The sequence below is a fragment of the Scyliorhinus torazame genome, chromosome 12 (genome assembly GCF_047496885.1).
Source record: "Scyliorhinus torazame isolate Kashiwa2021f chromosome 12, sScyTor2.1, whole genome shotgun sequence".
Taxonomy (NCBI): domain Eukaryota; kingdom Metazoa; phylum Chordata; class Chondrichthyes; order Carcharhiniformes; family Scyliorhinidae; genus Scyliorhinus; species Scyliorhinus torazame.
Genome location: NC_092718.1, coordinates 218,125,754 through 218,141,420, shown reverse-complemented (window position 1 = coordinate 218,141,420; position 15,667 = coordinate 218,125,754). Strand labels below are relative to the sequence as shown.

The 15,667-nt window shown below is 45.1% G+C and overlaps 1 protein-coding gene across 3 annotated transcripts in view; it reads left to right on the top strand.

Annotated features, from left to right (window-relative positions):
* LOC140386987 (flotillin-2) overlaps nt 1–15,667 on the top strand; it is a 135,285-nt gene that overhangs the window by 107,563 nt on the left and 12,055 nt on the right. For all 3 annotated transcript variants that reach the window (XM_072469944.1, XM_072469945.1, XM_072469946.1), the window contains 2 exons: nt 6,525–6,638; nt 13,579–13,698. In XM_072469944.1, coding sequence (XP_072326045.1) covers nt 6,525–6,638; nt 13,579–13,698 — 234 coding nt within the window. The remainder of the gene's footprint in view (nt 1–6,524; nt 6,639–13,578; nt 13,699–15,667) is intronic.

The following is a 15,667-nucleotide window of genomic DNA, read 5'->3' as shown; positions in this document are numbered from 1 at the left end:
GGGGCAATTTATCGTGGCCAATCCACCTACCCTGCACATCTTTGGGTTGTGGGGGCGAAACCCATGCAAACACAGGAGAATGTGCAAACTCTACACAGACAGTGACCCAGAGCCAGGATCAAACCTGGGACCTCACCACCATGAGGCAGCAATGCTAACCACTGCGCCCCAGTGCTGCCCTCGGAGCACCCTACTTAAGCCCAAGTCTGCACCCTATCCCCGTAATCCAGTAACACCACCTAACCTTTTGGACACTAAGGGGCCAATCCACCTAACCTGCACATCTTTGGACTGTGGGAGGAAACCGGAGCACCCGGAGGAAATTCACGCAGACATGGGGAGAAAGTGCAAACTCCACACAGATAATCACCCAAGGTTGGAATTGAACCCAGGTCCCTAGAGCTGTGAGGCAGTAGTGCTAACCACTTTGCTGCTGTTCCTCGGACTTGTGGACTAAACATTGAGTTCTGCAATTTCAGACCATACTCTTTGCATGTTTCTAAATAAAAACTGCCATGTGCACATGTCCTTGGGGAATTTTCAGTCGCAGCCGGGTACTTAGCACAGTTAGCTCAACGCCGATCGAAAACTTCTCCCCCAGCCATATGAATTATTTAAAAACGGAGTGCCGGCTTGTACTAATTGAAGTAGCAAGGGTTGTGTGGATCAAGCAGACCGAACAGAACACAGCACAAGAAACTGTGGATTTTAAGCAGGTTTTTGAAAGTTCCACCGTGCGATGGCATTATGCCTGAAAGCTTCACCACAGATGGTATATCATTGTAGGGGGCATGGAGGCAGAATGGCACTACTGGAGGAGATTATAATGGTAGGGAGGTGAGAAGTCATGGAGAGGTTATTAGGGAAGAGCATAATACACATGAGCAGGAGTAGAACACAGCCTGGCAAACCTGCACTGCCGTTCAATAAGGTTACGGCTGAATTTCTGCATCAACCAACTGGTAGATTGGGAGCTTCCGGAGGTAAGGGCAGTAGTGATGGTGAGTGAGATTTTGCATCATGTGCGATGCAGGTGGAGAAATTCTAGATTGGTTTGAGTTTACATAAAGTGGAGCTCTGGTTCCGTGGGTGACATTTGGTCTAAAGCATGAATGAGGGTTTTATCACCGATATGACAAAGTAAGGTTGGAGATGGATGAAAGTTGAGATGCAGGTAGACAGTCCTGATGATTGCTCAAATGTGAGGTTTGAAAGAGTGCTGAAGAATACTGAGTTTGTGTTGTGCAATGTTATTTCAAAACCATTAATTAAATGTGTTGCCCTATGATGTATTTTCTTTTATTCCCTTTTCTTCTCATGTACTTAATGATCTGTTGAGCTGCTCGCAGAAAAATACTTTTCACTGTACCTCGGTACACGTGACAATAAACAAATCCAATCCAATCCAGATGACTATGAACCATATTGACCTGTGCTTGAAATACTGGTTTTCTTTAACAAGTTGCATTTCAGGCAAGGAAGATTTATATTGCACCTTGACTGTACCCCGAAGAACCTGGAAGCCAATCAAATGCTTCAGTTGCTGCTGTAGAGTAGGTAACATCCAATTTTGGCACAGCAAGCTCCCACACACAGCAACGTGATGATGACCAAATAATCTGTTTTGGTGATGTTGGTTGAGGAATAGATTTTGGCCAGAGACTCTTGGTGAGAACCCCCCTCCCTGGCTCTTGTGACATGGAATAATTTACATCCAAGAGGGCAGACAGGCCTCAGTTTAATGTTTCACCAGAATGATGGCACTTCTAATGCCCCTTCAGTACTGCGCGAGAGCATACATCAGTCATGTGGAAACCTCGATTGTGTGTCAGCAAGCTAAATTACCATGGAAAGCATCTCGGTCAAGGCTGTCCAACCTGTCACCCAGCATAGAGTAAAGTCTATCGGTGGTCGGCAAGTGTTTATTTTGACTTCAGGCTCTGGGGCTGCCTGTCGTTCAGCTAACACATCCTGACTGAGATCAGCTAACTCCATGGACCGTTCGATTGAGGAAGCTGTAATGAGGTTTACATAGAATGATCTGCTTCTGCGCTTATTCACTTTACACATGCCTCCTCCCACACCTCTTCATCTAATGCCATCGACATTACCTCTCTACCTTTCTCCTTCACGTGTTTATCTTGCTTCCCTTATGCATCTGAAACCGTGCCAGTGGGAATACCCAGTCACATTTTCCAGTAAGATCACAGGTACCGATACCACTCTTTGTTTCAAAAGAGGGGTGGGAATTTTAAGACAACCCCATCTAAGGTGGGTTTAAATACCCTGCAGTATTCAGTGAGTCATAACATTGTATAGTAGGAGGCTATTTCTTTAACACGTACCTACTCCATTACATTCTGCTCCACTCTTTCAAGCATACGTTCACTCATCTCCATGCAATTCTCTAGAGCTGTGTTATTTTTAGACTGAAATTCTAAAGCCATGTTAAGAATGTGGTGAGAGGCTTTGATTTTATATTTTAAGACCTGACACCGTATTTGCTGTGCTTGCATTTAGAAATATTGGGGATGTGTAACACTTTAACCCTCTGATTGCCTCATAATTCTCATTTGAAAAGAAATACGCATTTTTCATCTCTCACAATAAACACTTGGCAAATTTGTGTCAGGTGGTTTCCAACTTTTGCTCGTATGATCAAAACAGGCGAATGAGGCATCAGTTTAGCCACATCTTCCGAAGAATGGGACCCAGTGTTGCACTGAGGTATCATCTTACCCAAGTCCGAGAGTGGAGCTTGAACCCACGGCCACATGGCTGGAAGGTGATGGTGCGACCGACTGAGCCTAAATCTTCTCACTGGGTAGAAATAGTGAAATCCTCGAATGATTTAACTTGTGCAATTCTCTGACTTGAAATCAAATTAGGTTCCCTTAACTATGGTGCAGAAATAATGCTGTAATTCTGCAAGGATTAAACAGCAAGGGACACGGTATATGAGCTAATGCATTAATCTAGGGATGGAAGCAATTTGGTAAGTGCTGGCATTTCTTTCCATTTCTTTTTCTGGGAATTTCCATTCAGTGAAGAAGTACAAATAATTTGCTTTCTTAGCCAACATTCACTGCCTGGTTGACTCCTTTCGTTTACAATGGTCATTGAAACATTTTTCCTGTGTAATGAAAATGTCCTGTGGAGCACTAATTTAAATTAATATGGTGTCTTGACTTTTAAAGATTCGGCAGTAAAATGCACATCACAGAATCAATTGGCCCATCGGGCCTGTACCGACCCTCAAAGAACACCCTTCCTAGGCCCCTGCCCTATTCCCATAACCCCACCTAACCTGCATATCCCTGGACACTAAGGGGTAATTTAGCATGGCCAATCCACCTAACCTGCACATCTTTGGACTGTGGGAGGAAACCAGAGTATCCAGAGGAAATCCACACAGACACGGGGAGAACGTGCAGACTCCACACAGTCACTCAAGGTTGGAATTGAACCCAGGGTCCCTGGTGCTGTGAAGCAGCAGTGCTAGCCACTCTGCCACCGTGCTGCCCAGAAAATGGCGATTTCCCCCATTTGTTTGTGACACTCCTGACTTGCCTTCTGTCAGCACTGGCATTCTTCAGAATCTTCTGTATTTTTCATATGGAAAATGCTCCATCATTGCCAATATTGCATTTGTCTCTGATTTTGAACGTTCTAACCTGACTTCACACTGGAGTTTGAAAAAGTCTGGATCAAATTTACAATCAAATTCTGACTCTGCATGTTGCTCACAAAATTGCCCCCAACTTCACTCTTCCCCTGTTTCTTGACCATTGCGAAGTGTTTTCATTCTGTGCTCCTTATCCAGCATTGCTGAGATCGGGGACTTGTTGAGTGAGGCGTCTCAGCCCTTAGCGCTTGAGCCATCCTGTTACTGGAGGCAAGGTGGAATATCAGTTATTTCAAGCTATCGATCACCAGGCGCCCTGCCAAAATATAATTTAAAAGCTACTTTTTGGCTGGGATAAAGTGCAGATGAGTTTTGTTGAAGAAAATAGTTTTTAGCCATGTGGATGTCTGTTGATCTTGGAGATGGGTGCTTTGAGGAAACTTGGTGGGCTTTGTTGAAGGAGCAGAGAAAAAACAAATACTGAAATCTGTGTTGAGAATTACCCCCAGCCAAGATTTAAATGAAAGGGAATTAGATGATGGTTTTCATGTCAGCTCTCACTCAGTTGACAGCACTCTCACCTCTGAGTAAATAAGGTTACGGATGCAAGCCCCATTCTGGGACAAAAATATAGACTGACACTCCAGTGCAGTACCAAAGGAGTGTTACTTGTTGGAGAAGTTAAACAGAGGTCCCATCTGCCTCCTCGGATGGATGTAAAAGATCCCCAGCACTATTTTGGGGAAAATATTAGAAGCTATTAATGAATATGTAATAGCCGACTCGGGCAGAGTCACCAGGGTTTTGTGAAAGGGAAATCATGTTTAACAAATTTAACATGTACTATGGATAAAGTGCTGTGGATCAAGGAAACTGGTGGATGTACTGTACTTAGATTTCCAGAAGACATTTGATAAGGTGCCACATCACAGGTTTGTGTGGGAAATAAAAGCTCATGGTATGGGGGTGGTGGAGTGGGGGGGACATGTTTGCATAAATAAAAGGTTGGCTAGCTAACAGAAAACAAAGTACGCATAAATGGGTAATTTCTGGTTGGCAGGATGTGACGAGTGGTGTGCCACAGGGAACAGTGTTGGTGTCTCAACTTTTTTGCAATTTATATAAATGACTTGGATGAAGAGACTGAAGGTACGGTTGCTAAATTTGGTGATGACACAAAGAGGTAGGAAAGTAAATTGTGAAAGTAAATTGGGAAGAGGATGTAAGGAGGCCACAAAGGGAACATAGACAGACTAAGTGAATGGGCAAATATCTGGCAAATGGAGTATAATGTGGGCAAATGTGATATTGTCCTTTTTGGAAGGAAGCATAAAAACAAAGCTTATTATCTAACGGTGAGAAATTGCAGAGCTCGGGTACAGAGGGATCTGGGTGTCCTAGTGCATGAATCGCAAAATATTAGCATACAGGTACTGCACGTAATTAGGTAGGATAATACAAGGTTATCATTTATTGCAAGGGGAATTGATTACAAAAGTATGGACGTTTTGATTCAGTTATATGGAGACTACATCTGGAGTACGGTGTACAGTATTGATCTTAGTTAAGGAACGCTGTAAATGAATTGGAAGCAGTTAAGAGATGGTTTACTGGACTTAGACATGGAATGGGTCTGGACAGGCTGGACATGTATCTGCTGGAAACATGAAAAGTAAGGGGCAACTTAATTGAAACATCTAATACCCTGAGGGGTATTAGCAGGGTGGTTGTGGAGAGGATGTTTTCCTCTTGTGGGAGAATTTCAAACTAGAGATCACTGCTTAAAAATAAGGGCCATGATGTGGAAATGCCGGCATTAGACTGAGGTGAGCACAGTAAGAAGTCTTACAACACCAGGTTAAAGTCCAACTGGTTTCGGAGCACTGCTCCTTCCTCCTTCATTCACCTGAGGAAGGAGCAGTGCTCCGAAAGCTAGTGTTTGAAACAAGCCTGTTGGACTTTAACCTGGTGTTGTAAGACTTCTTACTAAAAATAAGGGGTCACTCCTTTAAGACGGAGATTAAGAGAATTTGTTTCTGAGGGTTGAAAGCCTTTGGAACTCTCTTCCTCAAAAGCTGATGTAAGCAGAGTCTTTGAATATTTTTAAGATGAATAGATTCTTGAGAAGCAATGGGGTGAAAGGTTATCCAGGATAGGCAAGAATGAAGAGTTGAGGTTCGAATCAAATCAACCACTATCTTAATGAATGGCGGAGCAGACTCTCGGGGGTGGAGTAGCCTACTCCACCTAATTCATATGTTCATAAGAGCAGCAGAGATGTTCTGGCCAATATTCATTCCTCAATCACTCACACAACCCAAGAACTGGTCATTATCAGGTTGATGTTTGCATGGAAGCTAGCTGTGTGTAGATTCCCTCCCGCATTTCACACATTACTGCAGTGACTGTACATCAAAAGTATTTCATAGATGGCAGCATGGTGGCGCAGTGGTTAGCACTGCTGCCTCAAGGCGCTGAGGACCCGGGTTCCATTCCAGCCCCGGGTCACTGTCCGTGTGGAGTTTGCACATTCTCCCTGTGTCTGCGTGGGTCTCACCCCCACAACCTGATAAAATGTGCAGGGTAGGTGGATTGGCTAAATTGCCCCTTAATTGGAAAAAAAGAATTGGGTACTCGTATTTCAGCTGAAGAGTGAAATTAAACTAAGTGGCTAAACCAAAGTGCAACACCAGCGCACAGCCGATTCTGCAGAATAACCTTCTGTGGGTCTATGCCCAGTGTTTTGTTTCACTGAACCATTTACCAACATGTTCACCATTGTCAGTTGTTGATTTTTGCCAATGTGAGCTCCATTATTGATTTTTATGATTAAATGTGTTTCACTGATGAGAGCCTGTTCAAGGTGCCAGTGATCTCCTTTGTTCTCGTTGTGTTACAGGATGTTTATGACAAAGTGGAGTACCTAAGCTCATTGGGGAAGTCGCAGACAGCGATAGTGCAGAGAGACGCAGAGATAGGAGTGGCAGAAGCTGAGAGAGACGCCGGAATTCGGGTAACTGTGATTCACAAATCATTAACTGGAAAGCTCCGAGATCAATGTGCCATTAATTCTGATCAGTTCAGCAGGAGTGACACTCGGTGTGGAACACGCATGCCTAGCTCCTGTATATTACTCACTCTTTTATGTAGTGTCCAATCCATAGATCCCTAGATCCTTGCTTCTAACAGTGTGAAAATAATCAGACTTGATCTGTGGTGTTCATCAATGACACCTGGATTGGCGCTTGTCAACGATTGCAAAATGTCTCCACTCTGTAGCTATTGTGTACAACAGGAAAAGTCCATAATATAGGTTACAAACAGTTTCTGCCAGTGCTTTGTCCTCAAACTCATTAAACAAGTTTGTATCGTTACTATGACATGTTGGGCCAGTGCACGGTCAATTGCAGCCCCACAGGCCCCGGAGTCCCAACACAAGTGAATTAACCAACCATTTCTATGAAATCTTTGGCCCTTGACTGCCCAATAATTTGCAGTCACCAGGTTTGTAAGTTGAAACAGAATTACTGTTTATTTATAACAGAAATTAAGACGAAAAATGCAGTAATTAAAACGGAAAAATGGCGAGGTGACCTACTACCTCCCCTTTACTGTCCCACCCACTACCCACGCACACAAGACAGAGTAAACACAGAGGAGTGGAAAAGGGTATAAATAATTGAGGTAAAAGAAAGATAAGAGTCCTTGGTTTCGACGTGAATTTTTGTAGCAGGCTGCCCTCCCTGCAGGCTGATTGATCGAAGCCACTGGAGTACAGTTGGTGATGGTCTTCTTGTAGAAACCTTCATTCAGTACTCGCAGTAGGATTTCTTCTGGAGAAACACTTTAGAACATAGAACATTACAGCGCAGTACAGGCCCTTCGGCCCTTGATGTTGCGCCGACCTGTGAAACCACTCTAAAGCCCATCTACACTATTCCCTTATCGTCCATATGTCTATCCAATGACCATTTGAATGCCCTTAGTGTTGGCGAGTCCACTACTGTTGCAGGCAGGGCATTCCACACCCTTACTACTCTCTGAGTAAAGAACCTACCTCTGACATCTGTCATATCTATTTCCCCTCAATGTAAAGCTATGTCCCCTCGTGCTAGACATCACCATCCGAGGAAGAAGGCTCTCACTGTCCACACTATCCAATCCTCTGATCATCTTGTATGCCTCAATTAAGTCACCTCTTAACCTTCTCTCTAACAAAAACAGCCTCAAGTCCCTCAGCCTTTCCTCATAAGATCTTCCCTCCATACCAGGCAACATTCTGGTAAACCTCCTCTTCACCCTTTCCAATGCTTCCTATAATGCGGCGACCAGAATTGCACGCAATACTCCAAATGCGGCCGCACCAGAGTTTTGTACAGCTGCAACATGACCTCATGGCTCCGAAACTCAATCCATCCACCAATAAAAGCTAACACACCGTACGCCTTCTTAACAACCCTCTCAACCTGGGTGGCAACTTTCAGGGATCGATGTACGTGGACACCGGGATTTCTCTGCTCATCCACTGCCAAGAATCTTACCATTAGCCCAGTACTCTGTCTTCCTGTTATTCCTTCCAAACTGAATCACCTCACACTTTTCTGCATTAAACTCCATTTGCCACCTCTCAGCCCAGCGCTGCAGCTTATCTATGTCCCTCTGTAACTTGTAATATCCGTCCGCACTGTCCACAACTCCACCGACTTTAGTGTCATCTGCAAATTTACTCACCCATCCTTCTACGCCCTCCTCCAGGTCATTTATAAAAATGACAAACAGATCCTTGTGGTACACCACTAGTAACTGGACTCAATCTGAACATTTCCCATCAACCACCACCCTTTGTCTTCTTCCAGCTAGCCAATTTCTGATCCAAACTGCTAAATGACCCTGAATCCCATGCCTCCGTATTTTCTGCAGTAGCCTACCGTGGGGAACCTTATCAAACGCTTTACTGAAATCCATATACACCACATCAACTGCTTTACCCTCATCCACCTGTTTGGTCACCTTCTCAAAGAACTCAATAAGGTTTGTGAGGCACGACCCACCCTTCACAAAACCGTGTTGACTATCTCTAATCAAATTATTCCTTTCCAGATGATTATACATCCTATCTCTTATAAACCTTTCCAAGATTTTGCCCACAACAGAAGTAAGGCTCACAGGTCTATAGTTACTGGGGTTGTCTCTACTCCCCTTCTTGAACAAGGGGACAACATTTGCTGTCCTCCAGTCTTCTGGCACTATTCCTGTAGACAAAGGTGACTTAAAGATCAAAGCCAAAGGCTCAGCAATCTCCTCCCTAGCTTCCCAGAGAATCCTAGGATAAACCCCATCCGGCCCAGGGGACTTATCTATTTTCACACTTTCCAGAATTGCTAACACCTCCTCCTTATGAACCTCAAGCCCTTCTATTCTAGTAGCCCTGAATCTCAGTGTTCTCCTCGACAACATTGTCTTTTTCCTGTGTGAATACTGACGAAAAATATTCATTTAGCGCCTCTCCTATCTCCTCGGACTCCAAGCACAACTTCCCACTACTGTCCTTGACTGGCCCTACTCTTACCCTAGTCATTCGTTTATTCCTGACATATCTATAGAAAGCTTCAGGGTTATCCTTGATCCTACCTGCCAAAGACGTCTCATGTCCCCTCCTGGCTCTTCTTAGCTCTCTCTTTAGGTTCTTCCTAGCTAACTTGTAACTCTTGAGCGCCCTTACTGAACCTTCATGTCTCATCTTTACATAAGCCTCCTTCTTCCTCTTGACAAGTGTTTCGACTGCTTTAGTAAACCACGGTTCCCTTGCACGACCACTTCCTCCCTGCCTGACAGGTACATACTTATCAAGGACACGCAGTAGCTATTCCTTAAACAAGCTCCACATTTCCATTGTGCCCATCCCCTGCAGTTTTCCTCTCCATCCGATGCATCCTAAGTCTTGCCTCATCGCATCATAAATGCCTTTCCCCGAGATATAACTCTTGCCCTGCGGTATATACCTATCCCTTTCCATCACTAAAGTAAACATGATCGAATTGTGGTCACTATCACCAAAGTGCTCACCTACCTCCAAATCTAACACCTGTCCTGGTTCATTACCCAGTACCAAATCCAATATGGCCTCGCCTCTCGTTGGCCTATCTACATACTGTGTCAGGAAACCCTCCTGCACACATTGGACAAAAACGGACCCATCTAAAGTACTCGAACTACAGCGTTTCCAGTCAATATTTGGAAAGTTAAAAGTCCCCCATAACAATTAACCTGTTGCTTTCGCTCCTATCCAGAATCATCTTTGCAATCCTTTCCTCTACATCTCTGGAACTTTTCGGAGGCCGATAGAAAACCCCTAACATGGTGACCTCTCCTTTCCTGTTTTTAACCTCAGCCCATACTACCTCAGTAGACGAGTCCTTATCAAACGTCCTTTCTGCCACCATAATACTGTCCTTGACTAACAATGCCATCCCTCCCCTCTTTTACCACCTTCCCTGCGCTTACTGAAATATCTAAACCCTGGCATCTGCAACAACCATTCCTGTCCCTGCTCTATCCATGTCTCCGAAATGGCCACCACTTCGAAGTCCCATGTACCAACCCATGCCGCTAGTTCACCCACCTTATTCCGGATGCTCCTGGCATTGAAGAAGACACACTTCAAACCACCATCCTGCCTGCTGGTACACTCCTGCAACTTTCAAACCTTACTCATGACCCCACTACTCTCAACCTCCTGTATACTGGAGCTACAATTCAGATTCCCAAGCCCCTGTTGAACTAGTTTAAACCCTCCCGAAGAGCATTAGCAAATTTCACCCCCAGGATACTGGTACCCCTCTGGTCCAGGTGTAGACCATCCAGTTTGTAGAGATCCCACCGACCCCAGAATGAGCCCCAATTATCCAGAAATCTGAAACCCTCCCTCCTGCACCATCCCTGTAGCCACGTGCTCAACTCCTCTCTCTCCCTGTTCCTCGTCTCGCTATCACGTGGCACAGGTAACAACCCAGAGATAATAACTCTGTTTGTCCTCGATCTAAGTTTCCACCCTAGCTCCCTGAATTGATGCCTTACATCCCTATCCCTCTTCCTACCTATGTGGACCACGACTTGGGGCTGCTCCCCCTCCCCCTTAAGGATCCCGAAAACACGATCCGAGACATCACGCACCCTGGCACTTGGGAGGCAACACACCAACCGCGAGTCTGTCTCGTTCCCAGAGAACTTTAGCCTTTATAAAACTGGGCCTTCAACTCAAAGGTCCACCTTTGAGTCTGCCTCTCTCTTAAGACTGTGTTTCGCATCAAACCCGGTTTCCAGCCTGAGTTTTAATCTCAATCCTTTGCGGTTTCAATAAAATGACATCCAGCCTTACTGGGGAGCGAAAAGAGTTCCTACAGTGGATGTTTAGGGAGAATTCCTCAGACTTTTGAGAGAGCGAGTTAGAGCTCCTCCATCCAGGCTTCAGAATCCAAAATGAAACTAAAACCAGTCATCACTGATTTCTCCTAGGTCAGCACGGTGGAACAGTGGTTAGCACTGCTGCCTCACGGCGCCGAGGTCCCAGGTTCGATCCCGGCTCTGGGTCACTCTCCGTGTGGAGTTTGCACATTCTCCCCGTGTTTGCGTGGGTTTCGCCCCCACAACCCAAAGATGTGCAGGGTAGGTGGATTGGCCACGCTAAATTGCCCCTTAATTGGAAAAAATTAATTGGATACACTAAATTTAAAAAAGAAAATCACTGATTTCTCCTGCTTGAATTAATGGCAGAAGCCTGCATTACAGGTACAGGTTCATTAATCGTCCATGGGTAAAAATTGTAATCGCAAAAATAAAATAAAAGAGGAAAACCGGGTTTATACTGGAGGATCCTTACAGTATGAATCACGGTGTCTGAATTGTGTTAACGTTTCTCCAGATTGAAGGGCAGTGATTCACCTCCAGCCTAAACTAGGGTTTGTTTGTTTTTTTTGCTCCCAGACCTTTCTCCTCTGCTCAAGATGTTTATCGCTATAATCAATCTATAATATCTTAGCAGGCATTACCAACTCTGGTTGGGTGCATTCCTGGAGAAATCTGCACATGACCAAAGAAATGTACAGCACAGGAACAGGCCCTCCAAGCCCGTGCCGACCATGCTGCCCGACTAAACTACAATCTTCTACACTTCCTGGGTCTGTATCCCTCTATTCCCATCCTATTCATATATTTGTCAAGATGCCCCTTAAATGTCACTATTGTCCCTGCTTCCACCACCACCTCCGGTAGCGAGTTCCAGGCACCCACTGCCCTCTGTGCAAAACACTTGCCTCGTACATCTACTCTAAACCTTGCCCCTCTCACCTTAAACCTATGCCCCCTAGTAATTGACCCCTCTACCCTGGGGAAAAGCCTCTGACTATCCACTCTGTCTATGCCCCTCATAATTTTGTAGACCTCTATCAGGTCGCCCCTCAACCGCCGTCGTTCCAGTGAGAACAAACCGAGTTTATTCAACCGCTCCTCATAGCTAATGCCCTCCATACCAGGCAACATTCTGGTAAATCTCTTCTGCACCCTCTCTAAAGCCTCCACATCCTTCTGGTAGTGTGGCGACCAGAATTGAACACTGTACTCCCAAGTGTGGCCTAACTAAGGTTCTATACAGCTGCAACATGACTTGCCAATTCTTATACTCAATGCCCCGGCCAATGAAGGCAAGCATGCCGTATGCCTTCTTGACTCCCTTCTCCACCTGTGTTGCCCCCTTCAGTGACCTGTGGACCTGTACACCTCGATCTCTTTGACTTTCAATACTCTTGAGGGTTCTACCATTCACTGTATATTCCCTACCTGCATTAGACCTTCCAAAATGCATTACCTCGCATTTGTCCGGATTAAACTCCATCTGCCATCTCTCCGCCCAAGTCTCCAAACAATCTAAATCCTGCTGTATCCTCTGACAGTCCTCATCGCTATCCACAATTCCACCAACCTTTGTGTCGTCTGCAAACCTACGAATCAGACCAGTTACATTTTCCTCCAAATCATTTATATATATTACAAACAGCAAAGGTCCCAGCACTGATCCCTGCGGAACACCACTAGTCACAGCCCTCCAATTAGAAAAGCATCCTTCCATTGCTACTCTCTGCCTTCTATGATCTAGCCAGTTCTGTATCCACCTTGCCAGCTCACCCCTGATCCCGTGTGACTTCACCTTTTGTACTAGTCTACCATGAGGGACCTTGTCAAAGGCCTTACTGAAGTCCATATAGACAACATCCACTGTCCTACCTGCATCAATCATCTTTGTGACCTCCTCGAAAAACTCTATCAAGTTAGTGAGACACGACCTCCCCTTCACAAAACCATGCTGCCTCTCACTAATACGTCCATTTGCTTCCAAATGGGAGTAAATCCTGTCTCGAAGAATTCTCTCCAGTAATTTCCCTACCACTGACGTAAGGCTCACCGGCCTGTAGTTCCCTGGATTATCCTTGCTACCCTTCTTAAACAGAGGAACAACATTGGCTATTCTCCAGTCCTCCAACTCCCACAGCCTGCCGCCAACCATCATTGGTCCACCACTAGGTGTATAACTTGTCGCAGCCAATCGGAAAGGGAACACAATCTTTGTTATCCAGGTGGATTCATCTTGACGCCCTGCTGTCTCACCTGGTCATCGGGTAATAAACGAGAGTGGAACTCTGCTTCCCTTCCTGCCTCCTCAGTTACAGGTACAGCCACCACCGCAAATCAGACCAGGTGAGAGCAGCTAACTCGCCTTCCACCCAAAACTGAGACCCATATAACTCCAGTATTCACTAGGGAACTCCAGGTTGTCTTTATTAATGTTAACTTGCAAAACCATATATATGTATTATGATGTAATTCAATGCTCGAGTCTTGCTCATCCTGCCTGGCTAATCCAAATTATTCTTTGTTTTCTCCAACCCCAAAATCCACAGGAAGCTGAATGCAAGAAAGAAGCCATGGATGTTAAGTATAGTGCTGACACCAAGATGGCTGACTCCAAGCGAGCATTCGAAATGCAGAAGGCATCCTTTAATCAGGAAATAAATATGAAAGTAGGTATATTTTCTTCTGCCGCTGACTCTCACTCTCAATGACAATGTGAGATCAGGGAATCCTTGGCAAATCAGAAATGATTTTGTCCTGATGACACTGTGACGTACGGTGCGAGGGTTTGTCTCTGTGACATAGGCCTGGATTTTACTGGCCCCCCTCAGACTGCAGGGACAGATGGCGGGGGTGACAGTGAAATAGCGGGAGCCATATCTGGAGAGCTCATCAGCTGGACTGGATCCTTATCAGCTATTCGCCGTGAGACCTTTTTTATCGGCCCTGTCATCATTTTTCTGACAGTGGAGCCACCCTCTGCCATGTGGAGAAACTGCCAGTTTAATGGAGGTGCCCCCCCACAACCATGCTCAATTGCACAGCAATGCACAATTAGTAAATTAGGGGGGTGTCTGTGGTAACATTTCTGAGCAGGTTCTGCTGCCAATAAGCACAGGCTCGGGATCTGCTTTGTGCCTTGACTCCGGTGTCTGGTAAAATTCCGGCCATGGATTGCACAGCACAGAAACCGGCCATTCAGCCCATCGGGTCTATGCTAGTATTTACCCTCCATGCAAGCCTGCTCCAAACTTTTGTGCTTGTCCAGCTTCTCCTTCAATACTTAAATGCATTTAATGCATAAAATACACCAAATGGTAGTGAGTTCCACGGTCTAATCATTCCTTAGGTAAAGATGTTGGATTTACGACTGATTATCCAAGCTTTCTAATCCTCGTTTTAGTCTATCCCACAAGCTAAAATATTTTCTCCATTTCCACCCTACCAAATCCCTTAATTATGTTAATGCTCGCCAATTCACCCCTCCACCTTCCCTTTTCTGGAGAAAGAGCGTCACTCAGTCAGTTCATCTTCCCTGATAGTTATAACCTCTCCATTCTGGTAGCCTTCTTGGCGACCTGACTTGTGGGCAGAAATTTATCAAACTTCTCTGTAATTCATGATATTTAAATCCCATTTTTCAACCTTGCCACGTGGGACAAGAAAATGGAGCAGATCATACAGTGGCCAAGGTAAAATGCAGAGAGAATGTTGAGGCTAGCCCAGGAGTCTACAAAAGAGTGGTGAGGGTCAACATGGTGAGCTTTGAAGGGAATGTTCAAGGTCCATTGACTGGAGGCAAGATACTCAATGGGTGAGAGGAAACAAACCAAAAGCAAATACCATGGCAATGAAGGGTGCAAGCTCGGGGCTTATGGGACAGGTTCCGGAGGGGCATTGAGAAGTATTCCTTTAAATTAAGATCAGTCATCAATCATAAGCTTTGTGACCTGCTCCAAGTGTGCCATACCTCGATTATTGGGCACCATAGAGGAGTCCATAGGGCAGTGATCAAATGCAGGAGCTTTGCTAATCCTGGGATGCTGAGGCTAGCCTTAGTGCCCTATAGCAGCTTAACTAGCAATTACCAGGAAATAAACCTGGGATGTTTCGTAGCTTTCTCTCTCGTTTCATTCTTGGGGATATGGGTTTTGCCGAACGACGCTGATAAGTGCAAGAGTATCCCAAAATCCAGAAGGCAACTTGGAACTCCGGTTCGTAGTGGTGTTTGTTTGTTTTTAGTATAATGTGAGGAACATGTACAACCCCCTAACAGGGAGCAGTCCAGTCGCTGTGTGAACTATTTAACAAAGCATATTCATGAACTTAAAGGAAAAACAAAAACACACACAACAGGAAGGACAATAATACACTATGATGCTTGAGCAGACCAATAACTATACACGCAGTTTTAGATGGAACCATGCCTTGGTCCCCAAACCTCCATTACCTGAACTCTGAGGCACCAAACAACATCCAATATGAAGTAACTTTATGAGCTAACCAGATTATGGTGACCACGTCTGGGAAATAGTCTTCTGGAAAATGACTGCTTCTTTCAGGAAACATATCTGCAACTTGATACAGTTCTGATGTTAGGTGTCTCTCTCTTCCCCTGCTTTCCTTAGTTAGGGTTCT